Raw genomic sequence first — 18,815 nt, 5'->3', positions numbered from 1 at the left:
CCGGCTTCATTGTTTTTGAGATAATCAGCTATTTTTTCATTATTATCAAGTATCAACCTAAATAATTCGAATTACGATCTCAGATCTATTGACAATCGACTCAATATAAGACCCTTAATAGCAAATACACCAGGGTTTTCGAGTTTTTCACAATTTATTATTAGATACCCACCTATGAGGTAGGAACTAGGAATTAGAAAGTAGCAAGTAGGTATTTACTATTTTTATTAATAAAAAAAGGAGATGTTATGTGCGTATTTGTATGCAATTCATGGCCAAATCTAACCTCATGTGGTTTTAAAATAAAAAGTCAAAGGTGTTAAAGTTTATTTTATTGATTTTTCTAATCATATAATATATTTTTTTCATTTTTTCAAGTTATTTTTAAAAAGTATATATATGTCCCATCTTGTAATATAGATAATATATAACATGGGTTTTTAATCAAAATTATTAGGAGGTCCCAAACCCAACTCCCAAGTTGTATCCTACAACTGAATAAAAGGTCTGATACTTACTTCTAAGTAAAGTACTTACCTACATCTAATATCATATTTCAGTAGTTTTCAAAAAAATCGGGGGAAAATGGGAATTTTTACGCAAAAACAGTTTTCGGCAAAATTGATTTTGATTTTTTTATATGGTTGTAACTCAATGTAAATACTTTAAATTTTCACCAAATGTTTATATTAGTGTTGAGTTTTTTAAATTTTATATTTAATTTTTCCAAGTATTTTTTTTTTGAATAAACCGGATTTATATCATAATCCGGATTTGGTATTTTAATCCGGATTAAACGGATTGTTACTTTTGTTTCAATCCGGATCAATCCAGATCGGTAACCCGGATACGGATTGATCCGGATTTTGTGCTCAGCACTAAACACGACTAACATTGTAAACTAAAAAAAAAATATTCAGAGACTATCAAAACTTAACTTGACAATGCTAACCGAAAGACGAGAAGGAGACCTTATTGAGCAATAAAAAATCTTCAGCGAAATTAACAAAGTTCTTAGTCCCTCAGCTTCAACCAAACATTGAGTCTTTAAAGTACAGTCTTCGACTGCATGGACACACAAAACAACTCAAAGCACAACTTGTACAAAACTGCGCAGAAAGAAACAACTTCCACACCAATCAAACCATTGAATGCTTGAACCCAAAATGCGGTGGACTCAAAGAACCTGAACAATTTGAAATACAAATTTTCTTTGCTCTGACGTCTTAACTTTAGTTGAAATCTATAAACTGTATTTTCATCACAGAGTGTGCCGCTCATTGTCAATAACTTGTTGTTATTGACAATGAGCGACACACTTTTGTTGATCGTGAATAACCTAAAAACAAAACAAAACAAAAGAAATAGTTCTTTAAACAGATATAATTCAGATGGATTTATTGGATCATTTTCCTGCATTCTTAGCTTCCAAAAACATTTTATTTAACAAAATTGCCACAAAATCCACAATAGTTCGGCGAAAAATTAATAAAAACTCCTTAAAACACTTTAAAAACTGTTTAAAAAATTGTATTGGTTGGAATCTGGTTTTGCAATCAAGTGAGGCTAAATGCCATAAATACCAAGTCACTTCAAAATCCTTGGAGGTCAAAAAGTCTACTAAAGTATCCAAAAAAGAAAATAAAAGTTATACATAAAGTACATTAGAAAAAACTTTATAAAAATAAAATAACTTATAAAAGTTACAAAAATATATTCTAGAAAATGAAAAGAAGCTTATAACTGAGCATAATAAATCAAAAAAGCTTTATTATGCTCAGTTATTAAAAAAACCCAACGGAAACACTAAAAAGTATGGAATGTAATTAAGCATTTAATTGGAAACAACAGTTTATACACTAAAGGTTTGAAGTATGGAAATGCAACGCTATTGAAAATCCTAAAACCATGCTTGAAATTCTTTTGTTCATAATACAACAGAATGTCTTAAACAATTTCACTAAAGTCGGACGGTGCTTCTGAAGTGAGTAAAACTCGCTTACTCAAATTTTTTCGATAAATTCTCTAAAATCAGTCAAATTTTTACGATAAAATGACTGAGGTTCGCATATGTTTATATTACGTTTTGATATTAAAAAAATAAATATAATAATGAAAATAATTGTTTTGTGCATCAAGTTTATGCAATTTACGAAAAAGTATTATTTGTATATAATTTTATATACATATACAAAAAGTTCCAAAAAAGGTTTTTCTAAGAAAAAAGCTTTTATAACTTAACTAAGGTTATAATTTAAGAGTTTAAATTTTACTTTGATTATAAATTTAAAGTTGACTAAAGCTATTAAAAAAAAACAAATTTAAGTGCCCCCAGTTATCAAAAAATTTGTTTTTAACTAGAACCCCTTATTTTGTGTCATGTAATTAACTTTTTTTTTAGATTAGAAACATTTATTTCGTCATTTATAAACATTTTACAACGATCTTGTTGTGCACTTTTTATCAATAAAATTTAAATTAAAAAAAAGAAAATTAATAACGACAGGAGGAAGTAGAAGACAGAAGTCTTGTCATTAAGCCCCTGTAGTAAGCGTAAAATATTTTTTACAAAGTTCTCATTATATAAATTTACAAATACTCGTTATATAAAACGAGTTAAGACATAATTACAACAAGAATACGACAAATTGCAAAAGTTAGATAAATACATACAGTAAGAAATATTACAAGATTTTTTTTTTTTTGTCATTTAAAAATACAAAAATATGTTTGTGTCTGTTAATTCGTATAAATACTTTAATTCAAGTAAATACTATTTAACGATATTTTTAAAAAAATTTATTGAAGTTATACTTTTCATATTTTCATTAAGAACTATGTTCCACAGACGAGGCCCTCTATATGAAATTGAGTAATCAGATGTTTTGAGAGTTGACTTAGGTAAATTAAAATTATGGATAGAACACCTCGTTAAGTATTTATGATTTATTTTTAGAAATCGGTAATTAAAGAAGTTTAGAAGCATGTCATTTTGATATTTAAACATGAATAACAAGTTTTGAAACACGTTTAACTCATAGACATTAGGAGCTTTTATTTCCCGGAGCAACGGCTTGGAGTGGGCGTATTTATGCACATTACATATAATTCTACTGGCTTATTTTTGCTTAATATATATATTTTTTAATGCTGAACGGCAAGTGCTTGCCCAAGTAATATTACAATAGCTTATGTAGCTATGGATAAAAGAGTAATATAAATCTATAAAATATTTTTTACTTAGTAGATGTTTTGTTTTATGCATAATGTCTATAGTTTTATAAATTTTGTTTTAACTAGCGTAATATGATTTTTCCAATTAAGGTGTTCATCAAATATTATTCCTAAGATTTTAAGTGATGAAACTCTGTTTACTATATTATTTTTTATTATTAGCTGAGGAAGTTGCAGCGGCAAGTCGTCGGATTTAGATTGATGATGAAATAAAATGTAGGGGAGATGGGGGCGCATTGATCGCCGGGGCAGTATGATCTTTTGGCTTTTACTCGTTCATTTTTGCCTTACTAGAAGTGAGGTTGCAATTTAATTAACCATTATGCTTCCCTAATTGATTATTCGTAATATTTTTTCATAAGGTTATCAGCGTCAAAAAAAATAAAGAAAATATTGTTTTTCGTCATAAAAAGTGATTTTTTTAAATCGTACTATAATTCAAATATATTTTTATTTAGATGTCTGTATGGGTTAACAACAATTTTATTTTAAATTTGTAAGTGTTAGGTGTATAATATAATATATAATTTTTATTTGGCTGCAATTTATACAGTAGATATTGCTATCAATATGTTATCTATACCTATATACATTGATCTTTGACTATGCGGGGCCCATTGATCGGAGGATCAAAGTGCCCCATAGAAGACGAAGTGCCCCATGTTTTTGTTTATAAGCAATACAGTTAAACGAATGGAATTGTATTTATAATTTAAAAAAAAACTATATATAAACAAACAATAGCTTTTAGCATTTCATTTTTTAAATCTACTTAAGTTATAAGCTAGTAATAATAATACTATTATTTTATAATATCAAAAGAATAATATTTAACATAATAATTAAAAACTATTTAACATAATATTATTATGTTAAATATTAGCATTTATTAAAAACATATGTTTTTATTGATATATTTTTTTACAGATCTTAAAATGGTTAGAAATAGAATTAAAAAAACAAATAAAGTTGCTATACCAAGTGAAACAATGAAAGTAGCTGTTAATAAAGTTTTAGAAGGAACACAACTGAATGTTGTAGCACGTTTATTGGCATATGAATTTGCTTTAAAAAACAATAAGATATGCCCATCATCATGGATCAAAAATAAAATTGCAGGCATTGATTGGTTGCAAGGTTTTATGAAAAGACAACCAGAGTTGTCTCTACGAACACCTGAAGCAACGAGCTTCGCTCGATCAACAGCTTTTAACAAACACACTGTAAGAGAGTTTTTTCAAAATCTTAAAACGGTAAGAAATCGATATAAATATAATCCTAACTGTATATATAATGTTGATGAAACTGGTTTAACAACCGTTCAAAAGCCGGTAAAGGTTTTAGCTGGTAGAGGAAGCAAACAAGTTGGAAGAATCACATCTGCAGAACGAGGAACATTGGTAACTGCATGTTGTGCCTCTAATGCAATTGGAAATTCCATTCCTCCATTATTTATTTTTCCTAGGGTAAAGTTTCATGATTACATGATTAAGGAAGGACCTCCTGGATGTGTGGGATTTGCAAATCCTTCTGGTTGGATGAGCTCAGAAATTTTCATAGAATGGATTAAACATTTTGTTAAATATTCAAACTGTTCTCAGGAATCTCCAGTTTTGTTACTTCTCAACCGTCATGAAAGTCATATTTCTGTTAAAGGCTTGGAGCTTGCAATTCAACACGGAATTACAATGATAAGTTTTCCTCCCCATTGCAGCCATTAGATAGAACTGTTTTTGGACCATTGAAAAGGTTTTACAATTCTGCATGTGATAATTGGATGGTTTCAAACCCAAGACCAATGACCATTTATGATATTGTTTCAATAGTTCGAGAACCGTATACAAAAGCTTTCTCACCATCTAATATACAGACAGGATTTAGAGTAGCTGGCATTGAGCCATTCAATTCTGAAATTTTCAAAGATGACGAATATTTACCATCATCAGTTACAGATAGAGCTGCTCCAGATACAGTTACTATCACTCCTGTCAACAACATGGAATCTGAAATGATGCCAGCACATGTTAATCACATAGAGTCTGAAATAACTATAGTAAATATTGAAACAAGTATTTTAAACAAAGTGTCAACAAGTGTTGCTTCTATAATCTCACCTGAGGTTTTAAAACCTTACCCAAAAGCATCTGCCAGAAAAAAAATCTTGACTGATACTCCTGTCAGAAATGAAATTCGTTTGTCAAAAGAAAATTTTGAAGCAAACCAAAAATCAACAAAAAGTCTCCACAAAAGATAAGAAAGAAACTAAGAATTACTTGCTTAGGAATAAAAAACAATGTAAACCAAAAGCTGCTTCACAACTTGACTTTCACAAATGATGAAATATTCTTAATCAAAATATTGTACTTTTAACAAGTTTTGTAAACTTAAAAGTTGTATTCTTATTTCAGTCTTTATATTTCAGTTCTTATAAATTTCAAGTTGTTGTAAAGTTTTAAACGTATATAAAGCGGGTAGCTTATAGCTGCTGTGATATATACATTTTTTAATTAAAAATTAGACTAGTGGGTTTAACTGCTATATTTAAAAAATAATTAAAAAATTTAGATGTATTATATGTTATACAATATTACCCTTTGACTAAATTATTTACAAGATTTAGTTATAGAAGTGTTAAACGTTTAGATAATATTACGCATATAAGATCAATGTGCCCCAAGTCGGAGATCATAGTACCCCATAGTTTGGGGTACATTGATTTTTTGAGAGGGTTGTTTAAAAGTTAAAATTATTCATGTTTATCATTTTTTTAAATCAAAATATTTATATATTCCAAAAGCCAGATAGTTCTACATGTGTTTCGTAGTTAATAAGTTTTTACATCTCTTTCAGGTTCTGCGCAATTTTCAAAACACTGCTACGGCGATCAATGCGCCCCCATCTCCCCTACTTAGTTTTACTGATATTACTATAACTTTGTTAATTTTGTATGCAGAAATCACATCTAAATTATTTAAGAACTATTTAAGTTTGTTTTTTTTTGCTAGTGTACAAACTTATTTTTAAAATTTACCTTAAAATTTTTTTGCACTCAGAAACTAATGCGATCTTGTTTGATTGTAACGGTAATAAGTAATGGTTATTATTGGATTAAAATGAGTAAACAAGTATTAAATCGATAGTTCTTATATGTTTCTTTTTAAAATCGTTGTCGGAAGTTGATATTTCAAAATTGACTGACGTTTCTTGATCCTCATTTCAATTTATTTTGGGGTAATTATCAACTGACTTGGAAAAAGAAGCTGAAAATAGAAAAAAAGAATAGAATTATGCGGTAGTGATGTTGTGGTAGAGCGCTCGCTTCATAAGCGAGAGGTTTCAAGTTCGATCCCCACCACTTCCCTGGTAGTACCGCGCTCAGCTTGTTTCTTCGCGCAGCGACCTTGTTTGTCAAGGTTCGTGTTTCGGAGGTATAGAGTTGAGAGTGGGTTATTACCACAATTAAGAAGCCTCCTCTTCTGTAGTGGCCTTCTCGGCCAATTTTTTTTATTTTGTTAATTCACCTTGGAGAGGTGAATTAACAAAATAAAAAAAATTAAAAAAAATATATATATATATATATAAATGAAAATCTATCGTCACTCCATAAAGGCAAATGTCAGTTGCATTGAGTTGTTTTTAGGGGTATATAGTACGTCCAAGGACGTCCTTGGACGTACTATGAACGTCCGTGTGCTCATTGGGTTTGAGCAAAAGGTCCAAATGCATATCAGAAGAATGAAGACATCCCTCTAATAAACAATTACATATTTTGTCAAACTTTCAATTTTATTTTTGAACTCAATTAGGTCAACTTTTTTAATTGATTACAAGAAAACTATTGATTTACATCTTATCAAACACAAAAGAAAAAATTTCTCATGGTCTTTTTTAAATTTTTAATATTTCCATTTAAAGTTATTTTTAAAATAACATCGGTATTAGACCACATCCTAGATTGATAAAATTTATTTGCTTCAAAAACGTATTTTTACAAAGAAGATACATAATTTTTGACTTGCTTAAGTGTTTGTACGTCTTCGGACGTATTAGACAAATGCTTAAACACCATCTTAGAGCTCTTGCTAAATGAGTTACAACTTTTTCCAGAAGACATTCCCTCAAAACTTTTGTGAGTATCAACACCAAAGATCAGCTTATCTTTTGATCAGATGATTTACACTATGATGGAGTTGATGACATTTGCTTGCTAATTTTTAAAAATATTTTCTTAAAATCTATATTATGAATATCAGCTCCTTTGAATTGCTTTTTACATTTTTTTTTTTAATTTTTCTCAAAATTATTATTTTAGTTCCAAACAAAGATCACATTTAAATGTGGATATAACAACCTAAATAAGATCCAAAATCTCACAAAAAGAAGTGCAACCATCAACAAGTTCCATATAGTGCATCTATATTTTTCACAAAACATAAGAAGATTCTTCATACTTTACTAATTATCTAGATATCTTACTAAAAATTGGAAAATTTTTTTTACTGTATAAAGCATAAGAAGTTTGTTTAATATACTGCGATAAGATTTCGAAACAATTTTTTCATTATCTTTCAGATCCTATTTTTATTAAAACTTATTTATTTTTTTCAGTCCTGAATTATTAGCAGTTATTGAAAAATATAAAAAAATTGAAGTAAAGAGTTTTGAAAAAAAAATTGAAGTTGCAATGTTGTTGGAATACAAAACTCAATCTAAAATAAACATTTACCAACTTTTTCCAATTCATATTTTAGTAGATTTTTGTTGCTTAAACATAAATTACAACAACTTAAATTTTTTGTAGTTTCAAAGGATTCTTAGTCTCACAGTCGCTGTCACATTTACTTCGACACAGTTTTTATATTAATCACTAATTTATATTATGATATTAAATAAAAAAGTTTTATTTTATAAACATTTATCAATTTTATAAACTTTTATCAGTTTTATAAACATTTATCAGTTTTATAAACATTTATCAATTTTATAAACATTTATCAATTTTATAAACATTTATCAATTTTATAAACATTTATCAATTTTATAAACATTTATCAATCTTATAAACATCAATTTTATAAACATTTATCCGTTTTATAAACATTTATCAGTTTTATAAACATCAATTTTATAAACATTTATCAATTTTATAAACATTTATCAGTTTTATAAACATTTATCAATTTTATAAACATTTATCAATTTTATTAACATTTATCAATTTTATAAACATTTATCAATTTTATTAACATTTAACAATTTTATAAACATTTATTAATTTTATAAACATTTATTAATTTTATAAACATTTATTAATTTTATAAACATTTATTAGTTTTATAAACATTTATCAATTTTATAAACATTTATCATTTTACCTGTTTGATATTATTTTAATGTGCAAGCTCATTACAGATATTCATAACAGAGATATTCATAGGTATTGAAGCAGCAACTTATTATATATGATTAAGTTATTATAAATGATTAAGTTATTATAAATGATTAAGTTATTATAAATGATTAAGTTATTATAAATGATTAAGTTATTATAAATGATTAAGTTATTATAAATGATTAAGTTATTATAAATGATTAAGTTATTATAAAGGATTAAGTTATTATAAATGATTAAGTTATTATAAATGATTAAGGGGATAGTAATAGTAATTATGATATTGAAGACTCGAACTCATTTTCACATATACGACACCGGGTCGACGACACCTGCCTTGTTTTTCACATATACTACTTTTATTTATTACTTTCACTTAGCTATTTTTTTCATGCTTCGTCTTTGAGTATGACTGTATCAGAGTCAGAATCTGAATCAATAACATTGAGGAAAGTGTTGAACATCAGTTATCGTTCTTTACCTGGCATAATTGATTCTCAAACAAATCCATCCATAAATTCAAATCAATGGAAAGATGCAGAGCAAGAAACAAATTGATTTCTTTAGGCCGTTTGTTACAGACAAACTTATAAATACTATGGTATTTGAAACTAAGTGCTATGCATTCTAAGAAATCAACAGGCAGCGTCCACTCAGAAGAAGCTCTCGTTTTAAAGATTGACACACCCATAATGAAACAGAAGACGTGCATCAATATGAGATGAAACAAACTGCCATCATTTGAATACGACTGAACTAAGAAAAATCTCTATAGATTTTCCTTGTTTTCTAGAATAATGCTACGAAACAAATTTTAGCTAATGTTACGGTTTTGGCAGCTAATGTTACGGTTTCGGCATTTTTTTGACAATTTAAGTTCAGGCAGTAGACGTTTATGTAAAATTATTGGACTTCTTAATCACATAAATAGTCCAATAGCTGTCCATTATATTATCTAATGCCTGATAAAATATTTCAATCGATGAGCCAATGATGGTTTGGAAGGAGCGTCTCGTTTCGAGGCAACATGTAAAAAAAAAAAGACATAAGTATTAAGTTGTGTGAGGTAAATCAGATGTTATTGTTATGAAAGTTAAATTTTCTTCTAACTCAACGCCGTTAATGCAAGTTCTCAAACTTTTTTGTCTTGTTTGTTCTCGGTGATATCAAACATATTTTTTTTCCGGTCTGCAACATTTGTTTTTAAACAATATGATATGTTAAGTTTTAAAAGATATGTTAAGTTTAAACAATATCTATATATATATTGTTTAAAACTTAACATATCTTTTGCGATGGAGACCGAAAATATGTATATATATATTTTCTACAAAAAAATAAAAAATATATATATTCAAATAAAAAATATATATTAATCTATGATAATTTAAAGACCGGAATTTTAGTTAAATAGTTTAATGGCATTATAAAATAGGGTGGGCTCACATCACAGTAATGTTTGAATTTTGAGCTTAGACTTTTAAATAAACCTTAAGAGGTTTAACTTTAAAAGTCTAACTAGTCGTATGTCAATTTGTGTGTTCTTCACACTCATACTAATAAAAACTTTCATACAAAATGGAAAAAACAGATTTTAAACTTGAAATAACTAATTTTTTTCGACCTTTAATATGTTTGCAGACATATGACTGGTTAGAAATTAAACATATAACTTAAAACTTGCTTGAAAAAGTTGTTTTCTTAGTTTAATGTTTTATCTTCATTGAGAGCAGTACTATTTTATACCAAAATATGGTCCATCAATTATAAAGCAAAATTTTATATCTAAACTTGAGTAATTAAAAAAAAATTTAACTTTGTTTGACTTTAGACAAACTAAAGCGCTAGGAGAAAAAAACACTTTTTTTTCTAAAAATTATTCGGGACAAAAAAATGCAGCGAAACATAACCTTTTTGTAAAAACGCAAAATTCGTGTATTTTCCCGTACATGCATTAACCGCGTTGAGAAAGAGGCTTCTAATAAATGTTTGTTGGGAAAAACGGGAGGTATTATTTTAGATTTAGAGAACTTTTTGTATACCGATAACTATTACAACTCTAATGAACTATCAAAGCACATGATAAATCAAAAAGTATACAAATGGGTATGCAAAGAAGTTATCGTAAATCCAAAAAACCAAACAAAATCCAAATTGAAACAAGCAAAAGTCATGTGTAAAAGCAGGTGTAGTGGTTGCTAAATGGAAAGGTAAAAAATAAGTGCTTATGATTGAAATGACATGCATTCGTTAAAAAATGGTTAAAATGACGAACAGAAGATCTAAAATGAAACCAAACATTATTCAAGATTACAATCAAGGAATGTCAGTAGTAGATCAGACTGACTAAATAGTTTCGTTTTATGCTGTCTAAGAGAGACAGTTAGATAGTATTAAAAAGTGGCTCTTCATCTCTTCGATTTATTTGCATTTAATGTTTACTGCCTTAAGCAGTAAGCATTAAATTAAGTCATAAGATTAAGTCGTTAGAGATTTATTGGGCAAACGTTTAAATATAATTGTTCCTAGAATCAGCAAAAATAATTTCCATTATTTGATTTCAATATCACCCAACATAAAGAAAAAATTGTCCACAAAACCATGTAAGATAAAACGTCACAAACAAGATATTTTATTTATTTATTTATTTATTTTTTTTTAATTTTTTTATTTCGTCATTAAAAAAAAAAGAATACAATGCCGTTTTATATAAATAAAATTTACATGACCGGGGCTAAAAGAAGACAAAATTTGCCTTATCACTACGCCCCGACGTGCTTTTATTAGCAAGCGTGTACAATCATTAAAATATAAACATAAAATTACTTTGTACGATATAAAAAATAAATACAAATTTTACATGTATGTTAAGATCAGTAACTAATCTATAATCAAAAAAAAAAAAAATCGTAAAAAAAATATAAAATAAAATAATAATAATAATAATTACATCTAAAAATTAAAAATAAGTTAATAGAAGAATTTAAGGAAAATTTAAATTAAAGACCAGTTAATAAGATAGGTGTTAAAAAAGAAGAAAAAAAAAAGACGACGAAGTAAAGAATCTTAAAAAGAATCTAATTCATTAACATCGTTAAGAAGTTTTTGTTTTAGTTTTTGTTTGAATAGAGAAAGCGAAGAACAATTTTTAAGCTGGTTATTTAACAAAGTGTCCCATAATTTAGGACCTCTGATGGCAATAGAAAATTTAGTAACCAAATAGGGCATTTTAGGTTGCTCATAATTGTATTTTGAAAACCTTGTAGGGTACTCGTAGTTAACTTTATTGAAACGTGTATTAAATATTATAGGAGTTACTTTATTATGAAGTTTGTACATAAATATAAAAATTTGATATAGGTTCAACTGAAAAACATTAAGTATGTGATGATTATTAAATAGTTCTTTAGAATGTGTAAAACGACCTGCACCTGAAATAATTCTGACAGCGTGTTTTTGTCTGCTAAGCAATTTTTTAACTTTACTTACATTAGAGCTGCACCATGTAATATTTGCATAGTTTATATAACAATGTATGAGGGAGAAATATAAAATTTTTAAACAGTTTTGGTTTAACAATTGCTTAGCTTTGTATAGAATGCCAATACTTTTTAAAACTTTATCTTCTAACGTTCTTATGTGTTCTCTCCATGTCAAGTTTTCGTCAAGTATTACTCCTAAAAACTTTGATGATGACTCTAATTATTTTAGAGTTACCAATATTAAGATCAGGAAGTTTTAATGGAATATTGTCTTTATCGTGAATTCTATGAAAAAAAGTATACTTAGTTTTATTTAAATTTAATGATAATTTGTTTGCCTTAAACCATTCCGCTAGGTTTAAGAGTTCCTTGTTTACTATTTTAAATAAAAGGTTGACATCTTCATTAGAATAAAATAAATTTGTGTCATCTGCAAATAAAACTGAATTTAAAATATTTAAAAACTTATGAAAGTCGTTTACATAAATAAGGAATAACAGTGGACCCAGAATTGAGCATTGGGGAACACCGCAAGTTATAGTCAAGTAATCAGTTTTTCCTTCTTCGTGTGCTATGTATTGTTTTCTATTGCTTAGATAACTTTTTAGCCATTCTAAATATGTGCTTTTAATTCCATAACTTTCGAGTTTTTTTATCAGAATGCCATGGTCTACTGTATCAAAGGCTTTGCTAAGATCTATAAAAACTCCGAAGGTAAACTTACTTTCGTCAAATGCTTTAAATATATCGTGAACAATATTAATAATGGCATGGTCAGTTGAATACCCTGGCTGAAATCCGAACTGTTTATTATATAGAATATTATTTATATTAATAAAAGTTAAAATTCGGTTATACATAATTCGCTCTAAGATTTTCGAGAAGCAAGGAAGAATTGAAATTGGTCTGTAGTTTTCAGGATTTGAAATGTCTCCTGATTTGAAAATAGGTATGACCCTCGCAATTTTAAGTTTCTCCGGATAAATATCTAGTTTTAAAGATAGATTAAAATATGTAAAAGAGGGATTGTTAAGTATTTTATCGATTTTTTAATTACGTTACTACTAATATTATCATACCCCAAACTTTTGTTTAGTTTTAAAAGATATACTGTATCTAAGAGTTCTTTTTCAGTAATTTCATAATTATCCATCTTAGAGGTCTTATTAGGAGTAAAATATGACTCAAAGTTTATTTCAGTAGCTTCTATTTTCGACGCTAAAGTGGAACCTGCACTGACAAAATATTGATTAAGTGATTCAGCAATTCAAGATTTATTTGTAATAGTTATATTTGCAATGTTTAGATTTCTAGGAAGGCTATTTCCGTCAGTTTGTTTCGTGCCAATTACTTCCTTAATAATGTTCCAAGTATTTTTTGGATCATTTTTATGTTTTATTAAATGCTCAGTATAGTAATATTTCTTTGATTTTTTAATAACCATCTCAAAAACACGTTTATAATTTTTGTAAATAGTTTCATTCTTGAAAGTTTTTTTTTGAGAAACTTATTATATAATCGTTACTTTTTTTTTTGACGACTTTATAATTCCAGGCGTTATCCATGGATTCAATAATGTTTTTTTTTCACACATTTTGTAACTACAGGAAAAGCCGTATTGTAAAGTTGTTGCAATTTATCAATAAACTTATCGTATGCCTTATCTGGGTGTTCAATATCAAGGAGGTCATCCCAATTTAAATCTGATAAAAAAGTATTAACATTTTTCATGGGTTTTTCATTTATATTTCGCGTAATTTTTTTAACTTTTTGTGCATAAATGTTATCACATTTTTGTGAGATAAGAAATACAGGGAAGTGGTCTGAAATGTCGCATTTAAATATTCCTGTTTTTATTTTTGATTTGAATTCATTGGTGATTATTTATTCAATAATTGTTGCGCTTTCTCTAGTTATTCTTGTGGGTTTATTAATTAGTGGAATATAGCCTTTCTGATATATTACGTTAAAGAAATTATTTATATTTGTATTTAAATGACGCATGTTCAGGTCAAGGTTAAAATCACCTACAAAATAAATGCTTTTATTTTTGCTTAATTTATTTCTAATTATGTTTTTAATTTGATTTTCGAATTGTTTTATTGAGCCGGAAGACGGTCTGTATAAAACGTGGATGATAATGTTTTTTGTGGTTTTATTTATTATTTCCACACATAGTGATTCACAATCATTAGTGGTTGAGCACAAATCTTTTTTTAGCTTGTATGACAAAGAATTACTTATAAATTACACACAAATCCCCTCCTTTCTTCCCAGATCCTCTAAATTGATAAATAACTTTATAATTTGGTAGCTGAAAATTTGTATTTGTCTCGATATATTCATCAGTACACCATGTCTCGCTGAGACTAATAATTTTAAAATTAAATTTAACCTCGAATAAAAATTGTTTAAATAATTCAAAATTTTTTGAAAAACTCCTAATATTGAAATGCAAAATTGAAAATGAATTTGCATCTAGTCCTTGCATTATGTTTTCAGTTTTAGGGTCATAATATAAAGTATTTTCAAATACTTTATATTATGTATAATGTATGTATAAATACTTTATATTGTTATTACTAAAAAAATTAATAACCGGGTCAGAATGCTTATCTAGAAGTATCTTATATTTATTTTGTAATGAATTAAATTCTGAGTTTAGTGTAACATTATCTTCATTCATAAGTAGGATATTTTTTATAAACTGTTAAATCATATTTTTCCGAAAGAAAGGAAAGAAAAAATAATAATAATAATAATAACAATAACAATAATAAATAAAAAAATTCTAAATATAAATGATAAAGTAATTAAGCACTCGCTTTATTTTTCCTGAATTCTCTAACTATAAGTCTATCATATTTTGTAGAAGAATATTTACCATTTTCTCTATGCATCTTCATTTCTTCTACGAGTTTTTTCCTTATGACGATTGTTTCAAAAGAGAAGTCTTCGTTGATGTATATTCCTGATCCTTTAAGTCGATTAGATGAATGTTGTACTTTTATTTTGTCTTTGTAATGTAGAATTTTAGCAACAACTGTTCTAGTTTTATTTTCTTCTTTTTTTCCAACTCTGTGAGCCCTCTCGATATCAACGTTCTTAATATTTAATTCGTTTTCAAACAAAATTAATAACTTTTTTTCAGTTTCATCCCAGGTTTCTTGATCGTTTTCGGGAAGCCCGTCGATGCGAAGATTATTCCTTCTGAGTCTATCTTCTAGCTGTCGTAATTTATTCTTTTCCTCTTCACCTATACTGTTTTTGTTTTTAATTTTCTTTTCCAATTCGCATACCTTTTTTTCTTGGATGTCTTGAGTAACTGTTAGGCTTTCTTCGATATCTTTATTTGTCTTTTCTAGGATTCTTACTCTCTCGGTAATTTCTTTAAGTTTAATGTTTACCTTTTCGTTTTCTTTTTTTAAAGAGTCGCAAAATTGTTTTGATTTATGTATTTCATTAAGTAGCTCATTTATTTTATCATTAGTTATTTTTAAGTTACCACTGATAAGCTTAAAGATATCTTTCTGCTGCTTTGAAAACATTTCATGAAAAATATCGCGAACGACATTTGTTGATATTTGTATTTCATCTGTATTCCCCGTTTCGTTAGATTTCTTTCGAACATCAATATTTTTTTAATCCATTTTATAGTTGTTGTTTTTTTTTTATTAAAAATAAAAAAATAAAAATAAAAAAATTTTCAAAAAATAATTATTTCCTAACGTCTGCTTGCCGCAACTACGATTAAGCAATGAATGCGCTGTTTGTGAAAGTTGTTTATTTATTTTGTGTTAGCGAATGTTTTCCGACAATCTTTTCCAGTCTTACGTTTCTCCTTTTTTTTTCTTACTTTCATTTTTTTTTTATTTTGCAGTAATAATTTCTTAATTATAAACTTTAGTGTATTACGGAAACACATTTTATAAGCTTTTTTTTTTTCAATTATAGTTAAATTAAATAAAAGCTACGGTATGCAGCTATTGATATATTTAATATAGGGTCGTTTCCACACTTACCGTGAGTTTAACAAAAGTTGTTGTAATATATTAAATTACTCAAAAAGTAGAAATGCATTAGAATTTTCGCAGCCGTCAATAACGTAATCAATAACGTACTTACTTTGAACAATCTTTTGAAGCGCAGTTTTCCATACTTATCGTAAGTGTTTCACACTTATCGTATATATTGTCGACACTTATCGTATATCTTAAAATCTACTTTAGTGTCTGGTTTAAAACGCGTTCGCGGTTTCAAATGAAAATTTAATGCATTGGTAACATTTTATAAAACGTTTTTAGGTATAAAATTAAAAAATAAGACTATTAAATAAATTTAATGTTTATTATCAAATAAAGACTAATTATATAGTAATAAAAACATTATTATAAATAAAAGTAAAGATTTTAAAGCATTTCCATTACTTAAGTATACTTATCCTTTAAGGTCCTAAAATGGAAAGGATAGAGTTTCGTCATAACTATCTAAGTCTTATTTTATAATTATTATCAAGATTTAAATGGAACTCGTTTTCTGACTCTTTTGCAACTTTTTTTTTTTAATTTTCATGTTTTCTAGTTCTTTTTTAGTTTTTTCATTTAATAACTTTTTCTCCATAGCCAATTGTTTCTTTCTTAATCTTTCTTCCTCTACTTTTGACTTTTTATCTGCAGCTAATTGTTTCTTTTTTAGTTTTTCATCCTTTATTTTTGACTTTTCTTGCACTTTTGTCTTTTGAATTAGCTGCCACGTTTCAGATGTTACAACCGATGGTAAACGTTTTACTTTGCGCTTGGAAGATTGGACTGGTTGTTTTGGCCATATTAAAACACTTTCGATTGGATTTATTATTTCTGCTGCTATTTTTAAACTGAAACAAGCTGGTTTTGGTTCTATAACAGCTGCATTATTGCAATCAGGCATTTCCATATCGGCTATACCTTTCTTATTTTTTAAATTACCAGTTGTTGACAGATTTTTATTACCCTGTTGTATTTCATCAGGTAAAATTATGGTCTTATATGTTTCAGATAAGGCTCTTTTCCAAAAATGATAAAACTGGAGGTATTCAAGGTCACCTTTCCAACCTAAATGTTTGTCAGCCAATTTAAACTGCTCTAAAATACTAAATCAATTATGGGAGAGTAAGCTGATAAAGTCACACTTGAATGGTTTTCTTCTAAATAAGGAGCCGAAGCAACAGTTGACTCAGATAATTTTTAAACAATTTTTTTGTAGTCAACACTATTAGCATCAAATGGAAAAATTCCGGTATCTTTAAAACCACTTTTAATATTATTTGCCATAGAAGGATCGATTATAAAAGAATTTAATGCTTCTGGTACATTTTCATTGTTTATTTCTTGTCCTTCATGGTCAATGCGCCATTGTCGGCAAAACGATTTCCACTTTGCTTTCATTGGCCCAAAAACTGCCACATCGAGCAGCTGCAAAATATGTGTTGCATTTGGGAACAAAGCAACAAGAATTATTCCATTTTTAGAGCAAAACTCACTAAGTTCGATAGAAAAATGTGACACATGACCATCAAAAAAAATTATAACTGGTAAAGGAATTTCTTCTTTTATCAAAAATGGATGAAAAACGTTTGTCATATACTCAAAAAAACATTCTGCGGTCATCCAACCATTTTCACTTTATCCAATACCCCATCCTGATGGAGCAGCATTTATAATTCTATTTGGAAGACAAACATATTTAAAAATTGTTAATGATGGAGCAAAAGTTCCGCTGACATTTACTGCAAATAAAGTAGTGATGCTTTTTTTATTACTTCGAGCACTTTCTTTATATGTATTTTTTCCTCGTTCACCAATTAATAAATTAGTTTTTGGTGACAACTGAAAACCACTCTCATCCATATTGAAAACGCGCATCGAATCATTTAAATATTGAGCGTTTTCTCCTAAAAGCTTCGGAATTTTAGTAAACCAATTTCTTAAGGCTTTTTCAGTTACTCCTCCTCTAGCTCGGTTTAAGTATTCACCTCGTTTTTGAGATAGCTGTTTGTGGCGGCGAAGAAATGCATAAAACCAACCTTTTGCAGGACGGTTGTTAGTAAATTTTGTTTTTATATTGTTGGAATTCAAATATTTTTGCACAGTATCTAATAGCTGTACTACAGACATGGCAAATCCCATTCTGGTGCATGTTAGTAACCACTCGACTAATTTGTTTTCAATTTGTTCACCTAGAACTGATTCATACCCGCAGTGTTGTATTTTAAAAGAAGTTCTTCCGGATATTTTATCACGAAGCGTCTGATAAGTAATTCCAAACGTCTTGCTCGCTTTGTGCATAACCATACCTTTTTTAACAGCATTAATAGCATCACGTAATTGACTATCTATATATTAAAGTCTTCGTTTTGAACTACAAAGTTTTGTCTTATATTTTTTTCGTGCCATTGTAAAATAATCTAAGTAAAATATTATTTATTTTTATAGTAAAAAAGAAACAAATCGATTATTCATTGGACATACGATATGTATGGAATGTCATTTTTTTTAGTTTATACTTATCGTACATTCAAAAATACTATATTGATACTATAATGATGAGTTGTTTTAATAATAGTAATAATAATACATGTTTTATTTACCTGATTAAGTCAATTTAGAAATAAAATTTTATGTTATCTTCATAAATTTCCTTGTTTTATTTGAAACGCTTCTAACAGCTGG

At 27.7% G+C, this 18,815-nt stretch overlaps 1 protein-coding gene across 1 annotated transcript; it reads right to left on the bottom strand.

The window, feature by feature from the left end:
• Positions 1-16,791: 16,791 nt before the first annotated feature.
• On the bottom strand, positions 16,792-18,793 carry LOC136086015 (uncharacterized). Its single transcript, XM_065808200.1, has 2 exons — positions 18,734-18,793; positions 16,792-18,550 (listed from the first exon to the last, which is right to left on the bottom strand). The coding sequence occupies exon 2, from the start codon at positions 18,435-18,437 to the stop codon at positions 17,769-17,771; it is 669 nt and encodes a 222-aa protein (XP_065664272.1). The 5' UTR covers positions 18,438-18,550; positions 18,734-18,793; the 3' UTR covers positions 16,792-17,768.
• Between the last annotated feature and the right edge of the window lie 22 nt (positions 18,794-18,815).

This window comes from Hydra vulgaris, chromosome 10 (assembly GCF_038396675.1).
Source record: "Hydra vulgaris chromosome 10, alternate assembly HydraT2T_AEP".
Taxonomy (NCBI): Eukaryota; Metazoa; Cnidaria; class Hydrozoa; order Anthoathecata; family Hydridae; genus Hydra; species Hydra vulgaris.
This window is presented reverse-complemented; position numbering and strand designations above follow the sequence as displayed.

What these genes read in the sequence shown, in the direction of transcription:
- LOC136086015 (XM_065808200.1), bottom strand. Translation starts at nt 18,437, where the DNA reads ATGGTTATGCACAAAGCGAGCAAGACGTTTGGAATTACTTATCAGACG.